Source organism: Saccostrea cucullata, unplaced genomic scaffold (genome assembly GCF_032062105.1).
Source record: "Saccostrea cucullata isolate Sc308-1 unplaced genomic scaffold, CSIRO_AGI_Scuc_v1 ctg3360, whole genome shotgun sequence".
NCBI classification, from domain to species: domain Eukaryota; kingdom Metazoa; phylum Mollusca; class Bivalvia; order Ostreida; family Ostreidae; genus Saccostrea; species Saccostrea cuccullata.
In genome coordinates this window covers 72,106-96,630 of record NW_026926468.1, presented here as the reverse complement: position 1 = coordinate 96,630, position 24,525 = coordinate 72,106, and the positions used below count along the sequence as shown (strand labels likewise).

The 24,525-nt window shown below is 32.1% G+C and overlaps 2 protein-coding genes across 2 annotated transcripts in view; both read left to right on the top strand.

Annotated features, from left to right (window-relative positions):
- The window catches only part of LOC134271766 (toll-like receptor 6), a 268,180-nt gene that overhangs the window by 171,550 nt on the left and 72,105 nt on the right, over window positions 1-24,525 (top strand). The gene's annotated exons all lie outside the window — the stretch shown is intronic.
- On the top strand, window positions 10,609-14,559 carry LOC134271759 (toll-like receptor 2). The gene is made up of 2 exons (XM_062753969.1): window positions 10,609-10,841; window positions 12,110-14,559. Exons 1-2 carry the CDS (start codon window positions 10,805-10,807, stop codon window positions 14,557-14,559), a joined length of 2,487 nt encoding a protein of 828 aa, XP_062609953.1. The 5' UTR covers window positions 10,609-10,804.

The window sequence follows — 24,525 nt, the reverse complement described above, 5'->3', positions numbered from 1 at the left end:
ATCAAACTATAGCATATTGTATTCAGTTTCTCCGTCTTAGAACGAATATTTAGCATTGACAGATTTGTGTATCGCATTTGGACCTTTAAATCATGTAAAATGTTTGTTGTATCTCGTAGTCCTTGACTTAAATTTTTGGCACACCGCTTCATTTGTTGCCATGTCTTTCACTACTTTGCAAAATTTTTGAGTTATGTTTTTGTCCTGGTTATTATCCATTAACAAATTATTCACTAAATCATCAAGTCGCTGAGTCAAGTTTTTGTTCTGTCTAGCACATATCGCCATGTTATTCTCCGCTTCATTCAGTCGTTGAGTTAGATTCTGGACATATTCCTCGTTTTCTGCCAAAGTTTGAACGATCTGCCGTGTTCTTCTTAGAAACGCCACTAACTCGACATTAGAGGTAGGCTTAGGTACATTTAGTTTATTCATTTCCGCTTCCAAAAAGAATACTCTGTTTTGAAGCAACTTTTTTTCTTCAACAACAACAGTAAGACTTTTATTTAGTACCTGTATGGTAGATCTATCATTATCGGATTGTCTCTTGAGATTTTCCATCCCAACTGTCAAGTTCAGAACCATTTGCTTGATTTCTGTTCTATCGACAGTATGCCCGGCTGTCCCGTGCATAAGCAATGCAGAACCTTCTCCTGTATTCAACAAAACCAGTATCATAGGGATGTGAAACGGATTTAAAATACGCATTTTGAAAGATTAACAATCGATTGCAGATTTTTGTCAAATGCAGTTTGTTGAATACATCCAAAATCCCCTGTATTTTTGTATTTAATCAATCGAATTTAATTTATATACTTTTTCTGCAGTCATTAAAGGGCAAAGATTTAATGCTATAAGTCTGTGATGGTATTAAAATGGTTTTAAAACTATGTTGCATTTACACATGAATTTTTTAAATTTCCATTTCATCTTAGAAGCTTAAAAGCCCTTCTATGGTTTCTAAAATATTATCAATGGAAATACAAACGACTAATCTAAAATTGTTTTGTAATAATAATGAAAAATTACTGTATTGAAGAATAAAATTCGGTAGCTAAGGAATTTTACGATATATTTTCAAATACGTGAAAAAAAAACAAACACTGAATTTCTTTATCAATCAAATTTAATCAATAATGGAATCCTTCCAATACAGATTTAGAGCTATACATTGGCTATGAAAAAAATGATAAGTATACCGTCAAGATATTAAATATCAAGATCAAGACTTTAAATATCAGGATCGAATGTCGTTAAGCTTGTATCTAGCCTCAAATAATATAGTGTTTGGGTGATAGCTACGATGCCTTGGTGATCTAGCTTGAATCTGTGTGATGTGAGGTATCTCAGTAATTTTTTGATTTAAAAACACGTTTTTGGTTCTTACAGACTGTGTCGAAAAACAACAGATTCTTTTCTTATTATGTGTCGTTGTTAACATATCAAGTTTGTTTATTAATCATTATCCAAGTAGGACCGAGAAAAATATTATAACACGACATTGGCTACTTTGCCAAACATATTTTATAGTTGTCATTGTTAGTTGATCATGTGTTGGAAGTCATTGTAAGTTTGTTTTGCTTTTACATTATAAACGTGATTCTTAGGAAGAAAACCTAAGCGAACCCAATCATAAATTATTTGTCCTTCGTAAAAACATTGATATTTCTTCTTTTTTTTCTTCATAGAAGAACATTTAGTTTTGAAATTCTTATACATGTACATGTGTATATGAGTCCATGGTCATTAGATAATCTAAGCTAAGACTTATTTTAGCAGAAAAAAGAACATAATAACACTGTCTGCACTCTTTAATCCAAACTAGAAATTTCCAGAAAGCAAATTTCGTGTCAAATCATATTAGGAATCCAGAGAAGGTGGACGTAGAAGCCCTACTAATTGTTAAAATATTATGTCCTCCATTCTGTCCATTCTGCATATTATAACGTGTATATCTGACCCACACACGATCTCCCTTTTGAAGCTCTAATGCAACCAAATTTGATGTTGCGTTGGATGTAATACCTCCTGTCGATATATTGACTGTAGGTTGTCCGTTTAGTATTACATATATGTTGACTGCCAAGTCATGCGAATTAGCTTGAACATTGAGAAAGAAAACAAAGTGTCCATCTACAGGGGATGTGAAGACACCTGTAAGTGGGTCGTATCCTCCTCCTATGTTGTAGATGATCTTATCAAATACCAGTTTACCAAGGTGCTTGGTACTGTTGTATGTCGTCATACTGGCCGTGAAGGCTAATTTCTTCGTGAAGTCTACAACATTTAAGTTAAAATAAAATTATCATTTTTATGCGCCCAGATCGATAGATCAGGGGCGTATATTGTTTTGTCCTGTCTGTTAGTCTGTTTATCTGATTAGCTGTTTGCCTGTTTATCTGATTAGCTGTTTGTCTGTTTACCTATTTATTTGTTTGTCTGGCTGTCTGTCAACTTTAACCTTCGCCATAACTTTTGGATCATGGGAGATAGAGACTTCATATTTTGTATGCATAGTCTACTATTTATTTCTATTGAAGGACACCAAAATTAATGACCTTTTGACCTTGACTGTGACTTACATGTAGTGCTAAATTAGCCTTTTCGAACGTTTGTCATAACTTTTAGACCAAGGGAGATTGAAACTTCATGTTTGGCATGCATACTACATTAATTAAACTCTTTCAAATTGCACCAAGTTCAATGACCTTGACTGTGGCCAATGTGATAAAAATAGCTTTTTCGAACTTTGTTGCCGCCGGGCGCATAGAGTTTCACAGACACATCTTGTTTTAATAAAACAATGTCAATTATACAAGTAAGTTAGTCTACTCGCAATTGTAGAGAGTGGGGTCTGCGTTTGTTATTATACAGAGAAGTGTATGGAAAAACAACAACTGTTTGGTGTGCAATAATTTTACACTTTTTTCAGTGGGTGGCACTGTAGATTTCTGGTAGTCCATTTCAATTTACACCACAAGTGCATTTTCATTTCATGGTTATTTATTTTACTCATGTTACTGGATAAGTAAATTAGAAAAATAATACTGAAGACAAAACATCATTTCTTGTCTTTAGTTGATGAACTCTCTCTCACACACTCTCTCTCTCTCTATCTCTCTCTCTCTCTCTCTCTCTCTGGAGGGAAGAGGACACGTTCATCAAATTTCTTTACATTTTTCCTATGGTGTCTCTCTTTTTTCTTTATCATTAATACTAGCTACTACAAATACACGCAATAGGTCGATGCAATATACAGATATTCAACTTTACTTGCAGTTTACTTATTTTAAAGGTCCTACCATATGACTGCATCCACCTATCCCTCCACCCAAATAAAAGAATAATTACTTGTTATGACTTGACAATATTTTATATAAAATATATTTAAGAAACAAAGCTTGTTAGCGTAGAGGGCATTTTTAATTAATATCGGTGAACATAATACTTCACTATTTATTTCCTTTTTTTTATTAATTATAATTATGTTTAATTAAAAAATTAAGTGTATGCACGTGCCTTAAGTGTCCTTAAGTAAGGACTATAAGATTAAAAACTCTCCTTAAATAAGATAGCTTCAATGGCCTCACCTAAGACTAAATTGCTAGCGCCCTCGGTCGATATACCCCATCATGATCGATATACCCCGATGGACCATCGGTCAATATCTGTCATCATGTGGAACAGGAATAATTCCTTATATTGACCTGCAATAATTCCTTGTATTGACCTGGAAGGTCACAGTATTCATAATATTGACCTGCAATAATTCCCTGTATATACCTGGAAGGTCACGTGCAGGTCAATATCACGTAGTATTTTTCTATCATTATTGGATCTCAGCCAATCAGAGATAAAGAAATAAGTCCATCATATAATAATACGTCGATATTTTGAGTAAAACTCAACGAGCGCAGATCGGCTAAAGATCAATATTTTGATATGATGTGTAGAATGATTATATCAATGAGATATGCAAATATTTTTCTTGAGCAGAGCTATGATAGATAAATTTTAAAACTGTGTCTATTTTGTCCTTTTTCTGAAAAATAAATAAATACAAAATCCGAACATTTTATGACATCATAAATACAAAAACTGTCAATACCTTGCTTTGAAACTAAAATATTTTTGTAAATTTCGATTTCTCGTAATATATATATATATAAATTCCGCACAACTGAGATTTTTTTTTCAAAATATGACTTTTGTGGAATATGCAATATACCACATGTAGGTATTTTACATCAATATATGATATTCAACAACAATTTCAGACATTTTAATAATATTTTGCAAAATAGGAACAGGTCTGTTAGAAAACTGTATACATACTTGGAAATCGTCCATGGATAGCCCTTATTTGGACATCCAAACTATAGCATATTGCATTCAGTTTCTCCGTCTCAGAATGAATATTTAGCATTGACAGATTTGTGTATCGCATTTGGACCTTTAAATTATGTAAAATGTTTGTTGTATCTCGTAGTCCTTGACTTAAATTTTTGGCATACGCTTCATTTGTTGCCATGTCTTTCACTACTTCGCTAAATTGTTGGGTTAAGTTTTCGTCCTGGTTATCATTCATTAACAAATTATTCACTAAATCATCAAGTCGCTGAGTCAAGTTTTTGTTCTGTCTAGCACATATCGCCATGTTATTCTCCGCTTCATTCAGTCGTTGAGTTAGATTCTGGACATATTCCTCGTTTGCTGCCAAAGTTTGAACGATCTGCCGTGTTCTTCTTAGAAACGCCACTAACTCGACATTAGAGATAGGCTTAGGTACATTTAGTTTATTCATTTCCGCTTCCAAAAAGAATACTCTGTTTTGAAGCAACTTCTTTTCTTCAACAACAACAGTAAGACTTTTATTTAGTACCTGTATGGTAGATCTATCATTATCGGATTGTCTCTTGAGATTTTCCATCCCAACTGTCAAGTTCAGAAACATTTGCTTGATTTCTGTTGTACCTAAAGTATGCACGGCTGTCGCATGGATTACATCGCTGATATTAGAATTTCCGTGCATAAGCAATGCAGAACCTTCTCTTGTATTCAACAAAACCAGTATTATAGGGATGTGAAACGGATTTAAAATACGCATTTTGAAAAATAAACAATCACTTGCGAATTTTCTCAAATGCTGTTTGTTGAAACCGTCCAAAATCCCCTGTATTTTTGTATTTAATCAATCGAATTTAATTTATATACTCCTTTGCAGACCTCAAAGGGCAAAGATTTAATGCTATAAGTCTGTGATGGTATTAAAATGGTTTTAAAACTATGTTGCATTTACACATGAAACTTTTAAATTCCAATTTCATCATAGAAGCTCAAAAGCCCTTCTTTGGTTTTTAAAATATTATCGATGGTAATACACACGATTTACCTAAAACTGCCTTGTGATAATGCTGAAAAATTACTGGGCTGTAGAATAGAATTCGGTAGTTAAGAAATTTCACATAATATATTTTCAAACACGTGGAAAAACAAACACTGAATTCCTTATCAGACAAATTTAATCAATAATGAAATCCTATCACACAGACTTAGACCTATACATTGGCTATTAAAAAATTATAGGTTTAAAATTTACCGTCAAGATATTATGGAATAAACTTAATCAATGTCAATGTTCTTACTAGAGTTTGGATTGGATAATATTCTAAACAAGTTACAGATTAATTATATTTCATGTACAGTTATAACTACCGGATTTACATAATGAGTTCCCCCTGAAACGAAAACTTACTTAACTAGAGACACAAAGAATTCTAATCGTATGTTCTTTATAAAGAAATGAATACCCGGAATATGGTTATTCTTTTTTGATTCGCAGAACTTTTGTTTAAGAACAGATTTACAGACTTAAAGAAATATGTTAAGTAGCATATTCAATCTCAAAATAATGTTCTTTTAACATACAGCAAAAAAAACAAAAAAAAAAAAAAAAAAAAACAAAAACAAATACAAAAAAACAAAGATCGATTGATTTAAGACGACTGGCAGCATTACGCTTATGTAATATTCCAAGAATATTTCCAGATGTAAGAAACAACACACAATAAATTTTGCTGAAATAGCTGCCTTTATCAAAGCTACTGGACTTTTTCTTAGACACACCTATGGACTGCAGATACCTCTATGAAAAAGATGTTATAGTGTCTGGTATTTATATTATTTGTCCATGGAAAAGAGGGGAGACAAACTTACGTTGTGTTCAAGTCTACTGTGATATGGAAACAGATAGCGGGGGATGGACAGTACGGATGACTTAGTGAATGATTAATTGTTGTTCAACGTCTTTTCCGAGATTATTATTTTTTCACTCACTAGATGGCGGTAAAGGTCTTTAAATTCAACCCTCTACTTGGTACTTAGAGCCAATAAATTGTTATGTTTTTAGCGTGCAAATAGCTACTTAATCAGTAAGACAAGGCTTCGATTTTAAGGTCTCTATCGAAATACCCACAAACACACGCGGAGTACTCTAAAAGTAACATCAAACAGAGTTATACGTCGTTACGTAGCTACGTAGGCAACTTATGATGTACAATATAAACTAAATATTTTATCCAATCAAATGACGTGTTACAAGGAAATTTAAATTGTTCAAATATACCGACGATGTTTTATCAATTTCAATAGTTATTTTAATTCTTTACCTTTTACATTTATAACCTTTCAATTTGAAGATCAATTTTTTTACAATAAAAAATATCTACGAAGGTGATACAAAGAAGACAGTCCGTTGATGTGAACTTTAAACGAAATTGGGAAGAATATAAGATGGGCTATGGAGATGTTTCTACAAGCTACTGGATTGGTAAAAAATAAAATAATAATAAATCAAAGACACCTACCATGAACAAAAATTGCAGTTTATGCTTTGTGAAGGTCAATTTTATGTGCAAAAAATTTAAATACAATTTTGAATGTACAAAAACGCGGACAATATTACTCCTATCATTTGCCAATTTATGTATCTGTAAACGTTGTACGATTTCAATCTCAATGAAAATGTCTTGCCATAAAATTGCTGTAATTTAACATATTAAGCTATCCGGATGCAGAGATAACAAAAAAGGAAAATAAGAAACCTGGGATCTGCATCTTTAATGTATTTAGTGGATGATTTCTTATCCCAAAAAGACTCTCTCAGAGAAAAAAAAAGTGAAAAAAAGTTGCTTAAATCTAGTTTTATCGGTTGAGCGCAGTAAAAGTGTGCCTCAAATTCTACGCGTTTTTTTTTTTAACTCATTGAAGTATCTTAAATTGTCAGACATACATGTACGAGAAAACGAAGGTAAAACAAACAGACAGAAAACTAGGGTAAAATTTATTACAAACTTTGCTGGCAGAGAAGTTTTTCCCAGAACGATTTGATCTTATCATAGATGCATAAAAATTACTATTTGATCTAATTATAAATGCTTAAAAATTATTTTTTGTTTTTTTTACAATTGATAAATATAGCACACAATTAAACTTTAAAAATGACGTTGTTGGATGTATAGAATCGGTAAAGACAGTTTTGTGAACTTTGATTGTGTTATTCTTACATTTTCTCTTATGTGTCATCGTCAATAGTATTTATTATATAATATAATTCATTATTTGAAATCAAAAACCTTGTAAACTAAAATATTTCATTTTACAGGAAATGACATCATACACCAATTAACAAAAGAAAGAAGAAGTTCTCTTTACATGGAGATTACTCTCTTCAACGAAACAGTCCTGTATATAAAATATGAATTTTTCTTCATCACCGATGAAAAGACTGATTATAGACTGAATATTAGAGGAAAAGCAAATGGGACTTTGGGTTTGTAATAACTTTCTTCATCTGAAATACAACCATCTCTTAATTACAATTTCCAATATGCATAGTTAATTTCATTTTCTTCGAACATTCTTTTTTTATTTCGAAACTTTCGGTTTATCTAACTTGAATAAGAAAACATATTTCGTCACCCGCCACAGTTCCATTCGATTGCCATAATCCAAAGCTGAAATGATTTATACTGCTGGACTCTATGTAATCTATCTTCAGAAGTTCACATATGTGTGCCAGATTAGTTACAAAACTGTTTATGGGGACTCAAATGTGTGCATCAGTGAAATTCCTAAATTTAAGTGGGACTTATCCAACTTAATTTTAGCATAGATGTAAAACGTGACGCTGTTTTAGACACTTTGACGTTATCGTCCGTGCGCCGTAAGGCGATACAATTCATCACATAAAATCTCATAATTTGTTTATTTATCCATATATCTATTTGAAATTTGTTATATTAATAAAATGAGTACTAAAGAGTACTTGAGATTTTACAACCCGCTGATGTTTAATTTTCGCACTAGACAACTTAAGTTCTTGACTTCAAAATTATCATTTGGGAGCTTATAGGATAAAATAAATTCTGTCTTTTCTGCAGATTATGTTTCAGAAAGGATGGGCTTTTTATTTTATTTATCTAATATTTATTATTTTTTCTTTTTTACATTTTTTCCTATCCTTAAAAAGACCAATATTTGTATTTCAAATATACCTTGATATTTGGCATTGCAGATTGATTGATTTTTAAAAATTTACCAAAATTAAACCTTGAGCATAAGTCTGTGTTTTCCCCGGGCTCTCCATGAGTATAAATATTTTTGAACCTTTGACCTTAGAGTATGACCATGCAACTTTTAAATTTAAACGTTGAACAACTTTAACCTGTGCCATAACTTCTAAATAGTTTGTGGTAGAAATTTTATACTTTACATATGTTTGTCTTATGACAAAGCCTTCTCCTGGGCACTATTAATGTGACCCTTTAGCCATGAAGATTGACCCCCTTTTAGAAAACTTTGAGCTTGCCCATACCTTTTCATTGTTTGATGGGCTCTTATATTTCAAAGGAATACTGTAAATTTATTACATTTGACGTGTACGATATTTTGTGGAAATTTTACTGAATTTTTTAGCTATAAAAGCTAATATACAAGACATTTTGCGATGGACTTGAATTATCAGATTCAGCTTTCCGTCAAAATCGCTAAATAGAATACATCGCTAAATGTAATACGTTTACAGTATTCAATGAGACAAGATCTTATTATCTTCCATAATTTCAAATGTGACCATACTGAGTTCAAGTCGGGTTTAAACTAATGGCGAATCAATCCCAGCAAAAAAAAATAAAAATGGATGCGGAAAAAATTACAAGTCCCAATTTTTCCACTATATACTCTTAAAGGGGCATAGACACAGTTTCAGCAAAAATAATTTCTAATTTTCAATGTTTACAAATACTCAACTAAGGTTTTTCTTATAAACATTGAAAAAAAAAATTGAATTTTACTTTTCAAGATACAAGACAAATTTACAGCTCTAATCCTTTGTTATGTAAACAAGGCCTCTGCCATGTTTTTGTTTACATAGGGTAAATATACAAATATATGTTTGCTCAAAGCAGAATTTTCAACAGAGAAGTTAACTATAAATACGATTAGACAGTTTCTAGTGATTTACTGAATTTCGTTTTGGTGAAAATATATTTCATATATGTCAGCAAAAGCAAGACATTTGTTTACATCATGAAGTATTTTAAATTATGTATCTTATTCGTAAATCAACAAATGATGTACATATTTTTGCTGATCATTAGAATTACCTTATTAAGGAATTGCAAACATTAAAATTAGTTTTAAAAACTTTATTTGAAACTCTGTCCATAAAATGAAAATTTTAAAAACATATATTACATCAACCAAATAAGTAATATAAAATAAATGTCAAAATGTGTTAAAGATACCAGTGATCAAAAATATTTTAGAAAATTAACAAAAATTCCCGTTTTGAAAAATTTAAAATGGAAAATTAAGGAATCCATTTTAACTACAGGGAGTATAGATCAATCGTGTATTTTTTTTTTTATTTAAAATACTATTGACACTAAAATGTTGTTTTGAAAAATATCATCTTTGGAAAGTAAACCCGGAATATGTTGGATTCTCATATGTATAATTAAAACCTATAGCTATATATTCGAAATTTTGCTTTAAAACGGAGATTCATTATAACCATTGAGACTCTGCAAATCTTACATGAGATAATATATTAAATTTGTTTGCCGGAAAAGCGAGAAAAATTCGAAAGCTGTGCGAATTTGACAAACAAGTAACACAATACTACGGACCATGAACCTTCGAGATACAAGAAGAGGCATTTAATTCTAATGTCATTTCAATACCATTTTTAATCAAAAATGCAAGTACAGATATTCAGTAAGGTATCTCAGTCTGGAAGTGGGTTGCGAAGGAATATACTCTAAAGACAGGCCTCACCTGAGCATTTTTCTGATTAATGCTATGCGCAAGTAAGAACTGACTACTGACTACCTTGTGGAGGTATTTGTTGATTTGTTTTATTTAAACAGGACCATTGACTAAGGGTACAGATATAAAGTGGCAATCTCTTGTCAAATATGTTTGTTTAATGTATGAAATAAAATTACTTTCGCATTGATGCTTATATATTTTTGTGAAAATTTGACCACAAAAATAGATTTATTCTCTTTTGAGATATCTTTCTCTAGCCCTAAACGCATGTATTCAATTTATAGTGTGAATTATTATGACCTATATGCACTATCACAAAAAGAAAACATTTTTTCATCCTTCGTCATTTACTGATAAGGATTTGATGAGTTATAAGTGGAATTTTTAGATAAAAAATTTGATTTGTTCAGGGTTAGCGCATTAATATTTTTTTAAAGACCAGCTTATAGGAAGTGTGGATTTCAAAATCGTGATGGAGAGGAATAGATATTTATTAGGGTATTTCGTATGTAAGTAGGCTTCTATTCATATTTTTTTCTTTTCTTAAAAAATCTTTGTTCTCACTGATTGTATCTATTTACTCTGAACGTTTGTACATTAAGTTTTATTATTCTTATATCAATGGGTCTTTTGTACACATATAGATTAATTGTATTCAGCTTAATTTAAGACGTCTTATATATAGACAAATTAAAAATGAGTTCGATCTTTAAATTTAAATTTATCGCTGAATTTTAAGAAAATGTACCATTTGTAATTTTGAAAGTTTTGGTGATAAATTTCATTTTGAAATTTCATTTTGAAATTTTGAATTGAAAGATTATTATTTCGATTTCTATTTTTTTTCTCTGTGTCAACTCTTTGAAGCTAGCTGAGTTGATATCTTGACAATTCTACCGGAGTGTAAAGGCAGGTTGATAGGTCAGGAGCTAATGAGGCCTAAAATGCCTAATATGCATGCAAATCTCGTGCGCATCTGTCTCTATGTCTGACGCTAAGGATGCCAAATATGCTTTAAATCTTATGCAGCTGCTTTGTGATTGACTTTAGTGGGCGAGGACTATTAAAACTGGCATGGAAGTCCCTTTCCGATCGCCATTAGATTTTCCTTTGTACAAGCGTAGAATTCCTGTAGAATTCGTAGTAACCCATAATGCAATTCTCATTTAGCTGAGTTGTCAGTTTAAATCATGTCGGTAACATAACATTTCTGTTTACCGTGTCTCCACGTGCTAGGCACTTCCTAGCCACATTTCCGTGAATAATTTACCCTATCTCGCTGTAGTTGCGCTAATTCTCGCCAGAGCCACTGTCAGAGCTACTCTTAACTCATCAGGTTTTAAAATTGGTAGAGCACTGTAAAATAAAAGGTTCCGTACACATATGTAGGGATGTAAGAGTTAACAAAACACATGTATCGGTCGAACACGAGCTTACTTGGTGTTTATTAAGACCATATATTTGATTGGCTATTATATTTATGCAATACCATTTTTACAGGTATTAAATAAAATAAAACCATTTGAGAAATTCTTTCCTTTCTAAAAATGGGCTTCATTATATGATAATCATTTCAAAAGATAGCTCAAAACGTTTCATCCAAACTGAATATCTCACCAGTTTAATGCTCTTCACTCAATAAATGCTTTTTTTTCTTTATATATACTCGTTTAATTTTGATCGTTGATTGTTATTTTTTTTGTATGAAGACTACATTGATGGTATTTTAGCAACATGAATGCATGAATTGCAATGAAAATGTTTACTTCCTTTGCAGACAGTACCTTGGTCATGTTATCAAAATCATGTCAAACAACACCTCATAAAGATCAATGTGGAAACATGGGAATCCTATGGAACTGTAGTGGTCTTAATATAGACAGACTACCAAATGAAATACCCAGTCAATTACATGGCCGCAATGTCACCTTGGATTTGTCCTTCAATAGATTTTCTACACTAAACAATGCTACATTTGAAAATTTGACAGATGTGTCGGTTGTGACATCCATGATTCTCAATCACAATTACATTACAAAGATAGAAAACGAAACCTTTTATGAATTTACAGACTTGTGTAGTTTGGACATTTCATATTGTCACCTTACGAACAATTGCATAGAAGCAGGTGCCTTCTCTCGATTATCAATCAAGTACCTAAACATTGATCATAATAATTTTAAAAATGAACACATGTACCCGGATGTTGCACTTTCTGCACTTCAGTCTTTGCGTAGCCTGGATATAGACATTTTTGAAAATTTTGAATTTACAACACCATTTGAAAACCTAACAAATTTGTCTGACATAAAGTTTAATATTCAAAGTGATTTCACTTTATCAAATACATCATTTTTAGGACTCAAAAGCTCTAAAATCCGACAACTTAATCTCAATTTTGCAAATTATGTGTATTGTGACGTTACCGAAGATCTGTTTTGTTCCTTTCCCTTTCTTACAGATGTTTTCATTAATTTCGGCGGGAAATGTGACGTGACTTCAGCATTACGCTCTCTTAAATGTCTTCAACATCGAAATATAAATAACATTACACTTTATAAAAACAAGAAGAAAATTGAAACAAGTGTGATTATTCTAAATGATACTTTACTTGAGAACGTTGTCAATATCTGCATTCGAAAATTGTTTTTGATTGAAAACAGCATTGCATCTATAACAAAGAATATTCATAACACAACATTATGGAACTGTTTAGAGGAATTGGATCTAAGCAAAAACGATTTGCATGTTATGGATTTTTCAGTAGCTGAAACCTGGTTCTCTGCACCTAAATTGAAATATCTGAATTATTGCTGCAACGATCCGTATTGTCCAAAGAACAGCATTGCTGATGATGAAGTACAATACACATATCGAGGTGGTGTATATATCACTCTAACTTTACCAGAGACACTAGAGGTACTTGATATCTCAAACAATCGCTTACACAACGTGGAAGAAAAAAATCGTTATAAAATTGTTGGCGAAAGTTTGAGGATATTTAACATCCGGGCAACTAATTTTCCACTGGGAAACGTCTATCAATTCGATTTTCCGTCGTTAAAGACTCTTGATCTATCAGGTAATAAATTTGTTGATGTTCACGCCGATTTATTCCAGTCTTCTTTAGGTATTCAAAATTTATCTCTCAACGATGTTGACTTCAAGTTTTCTACTCTAAATTCTGAAAATATATTCAGGAATATGAAAAATCTCTCTCACCTATATTTTTCAGAAAACAATTTGAATTTACTTCCAACAACTTTTTTCATTGACCAGAAAGAATCTTTGAAAGAAATAAATCTTGATCACAACCGATTTTTTAATATTCCGGACTCATTAATGTATTTGCAAAATTTGAAAAAGATATCTTTACGAAACAATTTGATATCTGAGTTTTCTAAAAATGATCAAAAAATTTTTGAAACTCTAAACAATGTATCACTCTATTTGGAAGGGAATCCAATTTCTTGTATTTGTTCAAGTTTGAAATCTCTAATCTGGATCAAAAATAACAAGCATCTCTTTGCTGATTTGAGTAGAATCTCATGTGCAGGAAGTAGAAATTTAATTACTCACTTACTTAATAATGATCAAATCTGGAGAAAATATCAACTAGAATGTCAAACAGAAACCTGGCTCATCGTCTCTGTGGTATTTATCGTGTTGACGTCAACTATACTTCTGATATCCTTTACTGTGCAGAAATACCTAGTACATGTCGAATATGTCATATTAAGACTTAAAAATAGATGCAAAGATGTGCGTCTCGGATTCAGAAAAAATAATTATATCTATGACGTTTTTGTGTCGTATGGTGAGGAAGACTATGCCTGGATTATTCGTTATCTTCATCCAAAATTAGAAAGCTTAAATATAAAGGTGTGGCTTAAGGACAAAGATTCTATTCCAGGAGAATGGGAGGCAGAAGAAATAGTTAAATGTATAAATGAAAGTCGAAAAGTGTTGTTTGTGATCACTGAATGTTTTCTGGAGAGTGGTTGGGCCTCCTACGCTGTCCAGATGGCGGTTACTCACGCCTTCCATAACCAGCGTCAGAGTTCCATTGTTGTCATCATCAAAGACGATATACCATTAGAGAGACTCCCAAACGATATCAAAAATATATGGTGGTGCATTGAATATTTAAGGTGGTCCATAGAAGATGAAAATAATGATTCGATAATGTTTAAGTTATCAAGTTTGCTAAAACCTGTTGCTGCATAAATACCAACATTAGATTGATATAATATAGTTGTAGATATACGAATTAAGACATGTACATACTAAAGTATATAACAATTTTTTTTTATAATTTTATTTTTTTGTAAGAGTTTAATAACAAAATGAAATTGATAAACATGAACTGTGTCTAACAAAACACATGATGTTTAAATGAGAAAAGCAAATGAAATGTTGGATTGAGAGAACCGTTGAAAAATTCAAATGAAAGATACAATGCTTTATGTTAATTTTCGGTTACTTTTTCTACTATGACTTTGTGAAAATGTTGTACTCTTGACCTATAAAAAACAGATTCTGCAAATCTGTAAATTTTTGTATATGACTAATGGTATGATGGCAGCAATTTTTGCATTTTATTTTAATGTCTCTTCAAATAGTTTAAGTGTGTAAATCTGACTCTGACTTTAATTTAAATCCTATAGTATTTTGCAAACTTCTGAAAGATAAATATGAAGTTTACATGAACTTTAAATCTGATGTTTTCGATTTCAGATTTCTAATTTCTCATCAAGGCCATCAATAATGATAAGATTGTTTACATCATACGTGTACCCTAAGCTATGTTGGGAGTAAATAGATTGTACCTAGCTATAGCTACATGTGTGTAAATGGTTGCATATTGCACATGTATAAACATTGTATTTAGAAAAGAATTAGATATATAATGTATATTAGATTTAATAACCTTAAGATAATCTTATATTTAAAAAAAATCATTCTTCATTTATCTAAAATTAAAATAAAGTTTAGGCTTGGGTTAATACATTTGTAATACATGATCAGCACGTTCAGGTCCCTGCGGACAAAGCAGATAACAATATTGTCTTTGTTTGTAAGGCTCAATACTGTAATTTAGAAGAACTTACTCAAATCTACAAGAGGTAATCCAACTTATACTCATAGTTCCCTTTCTTTCTAAGGAAGAAATTCTTCAAAATCATATGTTAATTTTGAATATCTTTAATACCCCGAAGAACCAAAAATGATTGTGAAGTACCATATGTATATTGGAGTTCGAAACTTCATAAGATTCCTTAGAAACAAAGATACATTGCGGGTTCCAGTAAATGTTCAACCAAGCCACTTTCGTTACCCCTCACTAAGATATTGACAGTAGAGAAGGAAAAACTTCAAGATTATTGTGCAACAATATATTCAAGATGTGGTGTGAATTAGATGTGGATACTAAAAAAATTCCAAAGAACTTTTGGACAATTTGAAATCACAAGATTTTACCAAAATTAACAGCTTAAAAACTTACGACTTTTCAACTTTATACACAACCATTCCCCACGATAAATTAAAGTTGAGGCTTTTTGATATCATTGACAGCTGCTTTTTCAATAAAAATTGGAACTCGTAAATTTACTTACTTGGTTTGGTTATTGGTCATTTGCAAAATTATTTTGTTTAAAAACATTCTGATTGCACACGCAGTACAGCTAAGGTGCGCAATGGAAATATCGACTAAATTTTGTATTTAAAAATGTATTCGTAATCGGGATGGCGATTATTTTATTACATTATTCATATCGGATAATTGTTATTATGATTAATAACTTCATATCGAGGACGTTTATATTTCATATTTAGACTAGTCACGTGATGCGACAGTCACGCGATTTTAGCGCATTGACTTGAAGTATTGATGTTACATATAAATATCACTAGTGCAAGGGCATAACCAAGTTAAATTTCCAAGTTTAGTATATAAATATTTTCAACACGCATTTTAGTTTCAAAAAAGTGCTGCGATCCTGTCTAAATTCTGCAATTTCATTGTTAAAATTATACTTGTATGACCGAATGCTATATTTTTTGCTGGTCAGCGGCATGAAATATTAATATAATTAAATTGTTTTTAATATTTCATCAGGATCGCAGCACTTTTCAGATACCTTAATAGTTCTATAGTTGAAATGTAAAAGCTTACTTTGATCCATAGAGTGTATGCCCTTGCACTAGATCGATTTATTAAGACCCCCACATTACCCTCCGATGTACTTACATACAAATACCCGGCAGTGTCAATTAAATACGTAATGTACAGAAAATATATTAATAAAATAGTGAAGAAGACATTAAATTCAAGTTATTGGCCCACAGAATATCTGTAAATAATATTTTATTTAATTAGAGAATACATATTTTGTTGAGAAAATATTACTTAATCTGTCTCTCACTGCATGCAAACTACGTCACGCTGTAAGAAATGACGTCATATTGACATGTGTATTGCGATCAGTGACTTGTTTATAACTTGTTATGTGGGATTTAACTAACGACAAAACAATACGCTGTAGTAAGTTTTTATGTAGTTTGATGATTTCCTACTGGTTAAATTAGCAGATAAACTCATTTTGTGGTATTTTAAAGAAATGTTGTATTACTTATATTGTGGATGATGTCATAGTCAAGTTTTCCCGTACAAATTAGGCTCCGCCTCCTTTTTGTAACCTTAACTGTGCTGCGCACACAAGTACTCTGAAGTTGACATCAAAAAGATACTTGAGATTTTGTGGTTTATGGAGACCAGGTATTCTAACAATCTACTGGAATTCCCATGGGTACCAATTCCCCTCCGTTATTGGCAGACCTATATTTGTACTCATTTGAAGCAGAATTTGTGCAAAATCTTATACGTGAAAAGAAAAAAAAACCACTTGCTGTGGCCTTCAACTCAACATTTATATACTAGTATATCGACGACATTTTGTCAACTAACAATGGTAATTTCCATTCCTATGTCGATACGATATATCATCGTGATCTTGAGATAAAAGATATCACAGAGCGTCACATATCTGTTTCATACTTGGATATTTTACTTGAAAAAGACGTTAATTGTAATCTAACAACCAAGCTTTATGATAAACGTGATGACTTTAACTTTTCTATCGTCAACTTCCCTTACTTTTGCAGCAATATACCTTCATCACCTGCATATGACATTCATATATCTCAGCTGATTTGATACGCAAGAGCATGCTATACGTAGGAACAATTTCTAAAACGAGGTAAAGTATTGACAAACAAGTTGATGAAACAAGAACATCAGCAGTCTCATTTAAAGGCATCGTTTCGTAAGGTCTTTATTCGATACAATTATCTTGCCAGCAAATACAATTTTTCATTGAATCAAATGCTGACTGATGTTTTTCATACTAATTGCAAGTCATTTATGTATACATGTACACTGAATTGACAACGGATTTTCCCTTTATTTCCCGATTACGACAAGGAGCACACGGCGGGTGTGACCGGTCAGCAGGGGATGCTCACTCCTTCATGGCACCTGATCCCACCTCTGATGTTTTAGAGGTCCATGTTCGCTCTGCTCCTATTTTGTATTGTTTTATGGACGTTGACTTTGATATTGAATACTTTTCGTTATCTCCATATCCTTTATGTACTTTGAATTAAAATAAACTCATGAGAACTTTTGCGTGGAATGACACTTATGAAGTTTGAAGTCAATTTAGGAGAAAGCTAATTGATATTAATGTAATTAATTAAAGAACAGGTAAAACTATGAGTAAGCTTAACATATTCAAAGAAATATCCGTCTAAATTCTGACCATAAATCTGATATTAATAATTGCCAAACACCATGGATATCAGGGACGGAAAGAAAAAATATCAAGCTTGAAAAATTAATAACGTCTTTCAGAACACCAAGTAAAAAATATTAAAAAAATTAATCATAAAGCCGGAAGAAAAATTATAATAAAAATGCTTTTAGTTAAACCAAAAGAATCATTTATATTAGGCTATAAGTCAATCTGTGTTGTAAACAATAAAGTAGTTAATGGTCACGTGGAAGCCTCGCTGATTTGTTATATCTTTTATCAACAATTGCAAACACTTCCCTTACACAACGCTGTTCGGGCAATGAGTTTCTACATCTTATTATTTCACGTAATTGTCGCCAAATTTCGCGAAAAGCACCACACGCGAAATAAAATTTCTCGTCTTTATTTTTTAGAAAATTGTTGAAATTTATGTAAAATTTCTTGATCACCCATCCATTCATGATTTAGTATTCTTGGGATAATAAGTATACGCGAAACATAAGGAATTCAGAGTAATTGACTGTAGAAGTAATTTCATAATAACATTATAATTGTAAAAAAATATTCAGTGCATTCAATTTTATACTGTTGAGGTTGTAGAAAATAAATCATTTTAAGGGTTTTAAACTTTTAAAAAGCAAAATTGTCCCTTTATAGAGTGCATGTTCCGAGCTACACTCTTATTTATTTCTTTTACATAAGAAAAACATTCAAGAGAAGTCGCATTTTTATCTTATGTTCGTTGAGTTGCAAAAATAGATTATTTTCTGACGTCATTTATAGCCTGTGAGTGCAAAATAATGTAAAATATTTCACATATAATTTCTTCTATAAAATGAAAATTAATTACACATATATGAATATTATTCTAGATATTGACTTTAAAGAGACCAAAATTAAGTCATCACATATCGTTCTTTGTAAAGATTGTACAAAAATGCAGTGGCAAAATGTGCCCAGGAGTGTAAAAACGTGTGTAATTTTAAAAGTCATTGTTGTGACATTGAATTAAGTTTATAATAGCAGATAAAAATCAAAAAGAAAGTTAAGCAATAAAGAGCCTCACAATTACCACCCCCCCCCCCCCCAGCAAAAAAAAAAGAAAGAAAAAGAAATAGATATCGAAAAATGAAGCTTTCTTATGCTATCTAATTTTAATGAACTTATGAAAATTTTTACGACACAAATTTTTTTTCTTTTTTGAACTTATTTTTGCCGATAAACAAGGCGGACAATCATCTACATCAAAACAGGATAACCCTAGGTTTACTCAGGCGGGTGTATCCGACACATTAGGAAGTTAAAAGTTTTTTTTTTCAACATCTGGATATTTGTGAAATTCCAAAAAGTACATTCTACTTCAACTATATCCAATCAAGGTACTGTAACATTTTAATTAAATCACAAATATTTATTCTGCTTTTACAATCTAAGAGTAGAAGTTTAGGGTGATTTTATATTGAACAGCAACTTCACAAGGACCTTCATGACCTGAATTTTTCTTAATTGTTCGTCTTTTCCTAGATTGAACGATAATTACCATATTCTAAAAAGACTATGACAAGAACTCTTAGACTGCCGCCGTTCTCACATGGAATTATCTAACTCTCATACTATTTGCACGAACTTGGGGGAATCTTATAAAAAAGGATCGCCTGTGCCTTCACCTTGTAAAACCTTTGATCATTAAACACTCCGGTAGGATGAACATCAAGTTAAAACTGCCCTTAGGATTTGGTTTTCCTTACATATTTCAAGTAATTGCTAAATGAAATGGAAATGCCCTGGTTATTAAGGTACTACAAACATCCAAGAAATTTGTTTCAATTTGTTTCTTACAAAATACACTAGAAAAAAGAGTAATGTTATTATATTAAAGATAATTAAAGATCTTTGCAAGAAAAATAATAAGCTATGGCACGATTTCTGCTTTGTTTTTTTTTTTAAATTACAAACATCCTATATACTGGATATTCGAGACCCTATATTTTGGATCGTGTTAATGACATGGACATCCCATATAACCGTTTATGAAATGAAATGTAACTGCTGATCCATTTATAGTAGAAACCTGATTATTGGACATATCTATAAGGAATTTCAATGTCTTTTGTAAAATAAAGATTACGGCTATTGTAGGAGGTTAAAAGTAAAATTTAATGACATCATCTGATTTTTTAAATAAAAAATTTGCATTAGATTTAATTTCAGTCGCTAAAATATCGAAAATCTTTGGTTAAATTTTCCTCCTTTCGACATATTTTAATTTGGGTGTTCTATTTGCACTACTCTGTTAAATTTTTGTAATACTGAGTTTTTTTCTCTTAAGAGGGCTTAAAAATAGCAAATATACAGGAGATTTTTCAATTCCTGTTCAATGTCTGTTCTATTTTGAAGTAAAATTAAGCATGTCTCTTTTGTTCTACCTTAATTTTTTTTTTATCTAAACAAGGGAAAGAAATTATGTGCGCAATTGTCTGCTTGTCCATTCCATCACATTGTCTACTTGTCCATTCCATAACTACGGCGCCGCTGGAGGGCCAGGTAAAAAAATGTTTTTATTTGTTCGGACAAATTAGAAATTCGTTCGGACGAATTAGTTATTTGTTCGGACGAATTAGATATTCGTTCGGACAAATTAGAAATTCGTTCGGACGAATTAGTTATTTGTTCGGACGAATTATATATTTGTTCGGACAAATTAGAAATTCGTTCGGACGAATTATTTATTTGTTCACAAATTTATTTGTTCGGACGAATTAGAAATTCGTTCGGACGAATTAGTTATTTGTTCGGACGAATTAGATTTTCGTTCGGACGAATTAGAAATTCGTTCGGACGAATTAGATATTTGTTCGGACGAATTATATATTTGTTCGGACAAATTAGAAATTCGTTCGGACGAATTATTTATTTGTTCGGACAAATTAGATATTTGTTCGGACAAATTAGAAATTCGTTCGGACAAATTAGAAATTCGTTCGGACAAATTAGAAATTCGTTCGGACGAATTAGTTATTTGTTAACACGAATTAGATTTTCGTTCGGACGAATTAGTTATTTGTTCGGACAAATTAGAGAAAATGTGAACAACTGTCAGGACACCGCGATTAATGTGCGATTTGCACCACGACGTTTCATTTTATTTTGATTCTTTGCAAAATAACTTTAATGAACAACATTATCAATAAATATTTTGAAGATAAGTCGTTTTAATTTTTACGGCGCCGCTGGAGGGCCAGGTAAAAAAATATTTTTATTTGTTCGGACAAATTAGAAATTCGTTCGGACGAATTAGTTATTTGTTCGGACGAATTAGATATTCGTTCGGACAAATTAGAAATTCGTTCGGACGAATTAGTTATTTGTTCGGACGAATTAGTTATTTGTTCGGACGAATTAGAAATTCGTTCGGACAAATTAGAAATTCGTTCGGACGAATTAGATATTCGTTCGGACGAATTAGATATTCGTTCGCACGATTAGTTATTTGTTCGGACGAATAAGATATTCGTTCGGACATATTAGAAATTCGTTCGGATGAATTAGAAATTTGTTCGGACAAATAAGTTATTTGTTCGGACAAATTAGATATTTGTTCGGACAAATTAGAAATTCGTTCGGACAAATTAGTTATTTGTTCGGACGAATTAGATATTCGTTCGGACAAATTAGAAATTCGTTCGGACGAATTAGTTATTTGTTCGGACGAATTAGATATTCGTTCGGACAAATTAGAAATTCGTTCGGACGAATCAGAAATTCGTTCGGACAAATTAGTTATTTGTTCGGACAAATTAGATATTTGTTCGGACAAATCAGAAATTCGTTCGGACAAATTAGTTATTTGTACGGACGAATTAGTAATTCGTTCGGACGAATTATTAAATTGTTCGGACAAATTAGAGAAAATGTGAACAACTGTCAAGACACCGCGATTAATGTGCGATAAAGCACCAAGACGTTACATCTTTGCAAAATAACTTTAATGAACAATATTATCAATAAATATTTTGAAGATAGGTCGTTTTAATGTTGATCTCTTTCTTATAATTTTTATGTACATATTCACTACCCTGCATTTATTAATCATGGCATGTGAATGATTGTTGAAATACATTTCTGATAAATATGTCGCCGATATGTGGCTGAAATATTGCCGATTCGGCGTAAAACATGCAATCAATCAATCAGGTACATATGCGGTGTATAAAATGAAAAAAAAAAAATCCTCATTGAGTTTTTAATTAAATATTCCTGTTTGTTAATTTTAAGAAAAGTTCACAAAAATGAACCTGTTCGTATTGATATCAGGTTGCATAGGCGTAGTCACGGGGGGGGGGGGGGGGGCAGCGAGGGCACTAGCTCCCCCACTCTCAGATCGGGGGGGGGGGGGGGGGGGGCAAGAGTATGCCTGTGCCCACTCCCCACTTTTTAATGAAGAACAAAATCATAGCTATGTTGAAATAATATTAAACCTCATTTATGGCATTTTTTTTATTTTCAACAACTGAGTAAGCATTTCTCTTCAAGTAATTGCTGTATAATATAGTAATGTAGTATAGTAATTAAATCTGTCAAGACCTCTTGTGTTCGCAAGTTTGGGATAGGGAGTGCGGGTCATAAATTTAAGTTTAGACGTTTCTGTTTCAATCAGCATCTGTTATCTAACAAAATTAAATGAGAATCACAAGCTACCCCTTGTGTTGACATATGAAAGTCATTATTTATTTGCTGCATCCCATTTCTTGTATAACACAGTCACAAAATAAGTTTTGTCAAACCTCCGGATTTTTAATTATTTAATTTTGCTGATTCATTAGCACTCTTTTATTATACCCCCCGCTTGAAAAGCGGGAGGGTATATAGTAATCGTTAATTCCGTCCGTCCGTCCGTCTGTCCGTCCGTCCGTCTGTTACGCTTTGGGGTACCCATCTCTTATCCGCAACTCCTCTCATACCACTGAAGGAAATTTAATGAAACTTTCACAGATATTGCCATTGTGCACCTCCTATTTTACTTTTTGATCTGACATATTTTTTGGATTTTCCAGAGCAAAACATGGACACCATTTTATTCATATGGGAGGCGGGGGTATCATTTAGTGAGCTCTTTGCTCACAGTACCTCTAGTTTTTACATATAGGTACTAGATAATTCTAGTCAATCCAAATCTCATCAAAATAAGTAATTTCTATAAGATAGCTGCAGTATTGGAGATTCTGATTTCGGTATACCTGTGATGAATGTCAACCAACTTTAAAAACACTATTTGAAATCCTCTCATTCAACTTAGACAGGGGTTTGATATCACTTTGGCTAGCTGGTTTAAGGGGGCGTGAGGGACGCACACCCTTAAAATTTTTAAAGTATGATATGATTAATATTATTAATGCCATACTTTGATACATATCTAACCAATGCCAATATTTTGGTTTCTGATTTTACTATTAGATTACACGAAAACTCAGGAGGTTCCAGGGGCTTCGCTCCCTAGGCCCCACCATTCAAAGTGTGATATGACTAATATTATTTCATGCCATACCCCGTATTACATATCCTGTATTCGCCCATGGTTATTACATGTTGTACATCTTAATATTTTTTTATTTAACACACATGGCCTTAAGACTTTGGCATTGGGGGGGGGGGGGGTTTGGAGGGTTGGCAATATATAGAATACTACAGAAAACTTAGGTACTGTATGCTGGTGCCCCCTCATTAAAGCCGTCTGATGACCTTCTTTTTTTGCTTGTCAAAGAATTTCTGGAGTTGAGCCCCCCCCTTTAAGTTTGTGACTACGCCTCTGGGTTGTTCCTATGACGCGCGAGCCGGTGAATTAAGATGTCAACCGGTCAACCTGGTATATTCCCTATTCCATTGATTTACAGAGCATAATTATAGCCCCACCCCTTATTGGAGAGGTAGATGTAGTCGAACAAACTATTAAATTTCACTTTCAGCATTTCTTAATTTTGTTTATACGCTTTCTCAGTTGAGTACCAGTTCGAAGGTTTGAAAGGCCAATGACTCACTAGAAAGGGGAATTATGAATCCAACCCCTTTTATGGGGAAAATAAATCATGAATGAATGAATGTCAAAATATTTTCAAGTAATACCCCCTCCCCTCCTCTATTTCAAAACGATCGATTGTCTTAATCATTGAGAAGCTTAACTTGCATGAAATTATGATGTGTTTTTAAATTTTACTGCACTTTCTAGGAACGTACATGTATTCATCTATTTTTTATCCTTTTCCCGGAAAGGGGCATGTTTGATCAATATTATACCTACATGTTTTAATTCATCGCTTTTCTGATATTTAAATATAAAATAAAATTTATATAGATACTTAATAATAGTTTTTAACGTTCT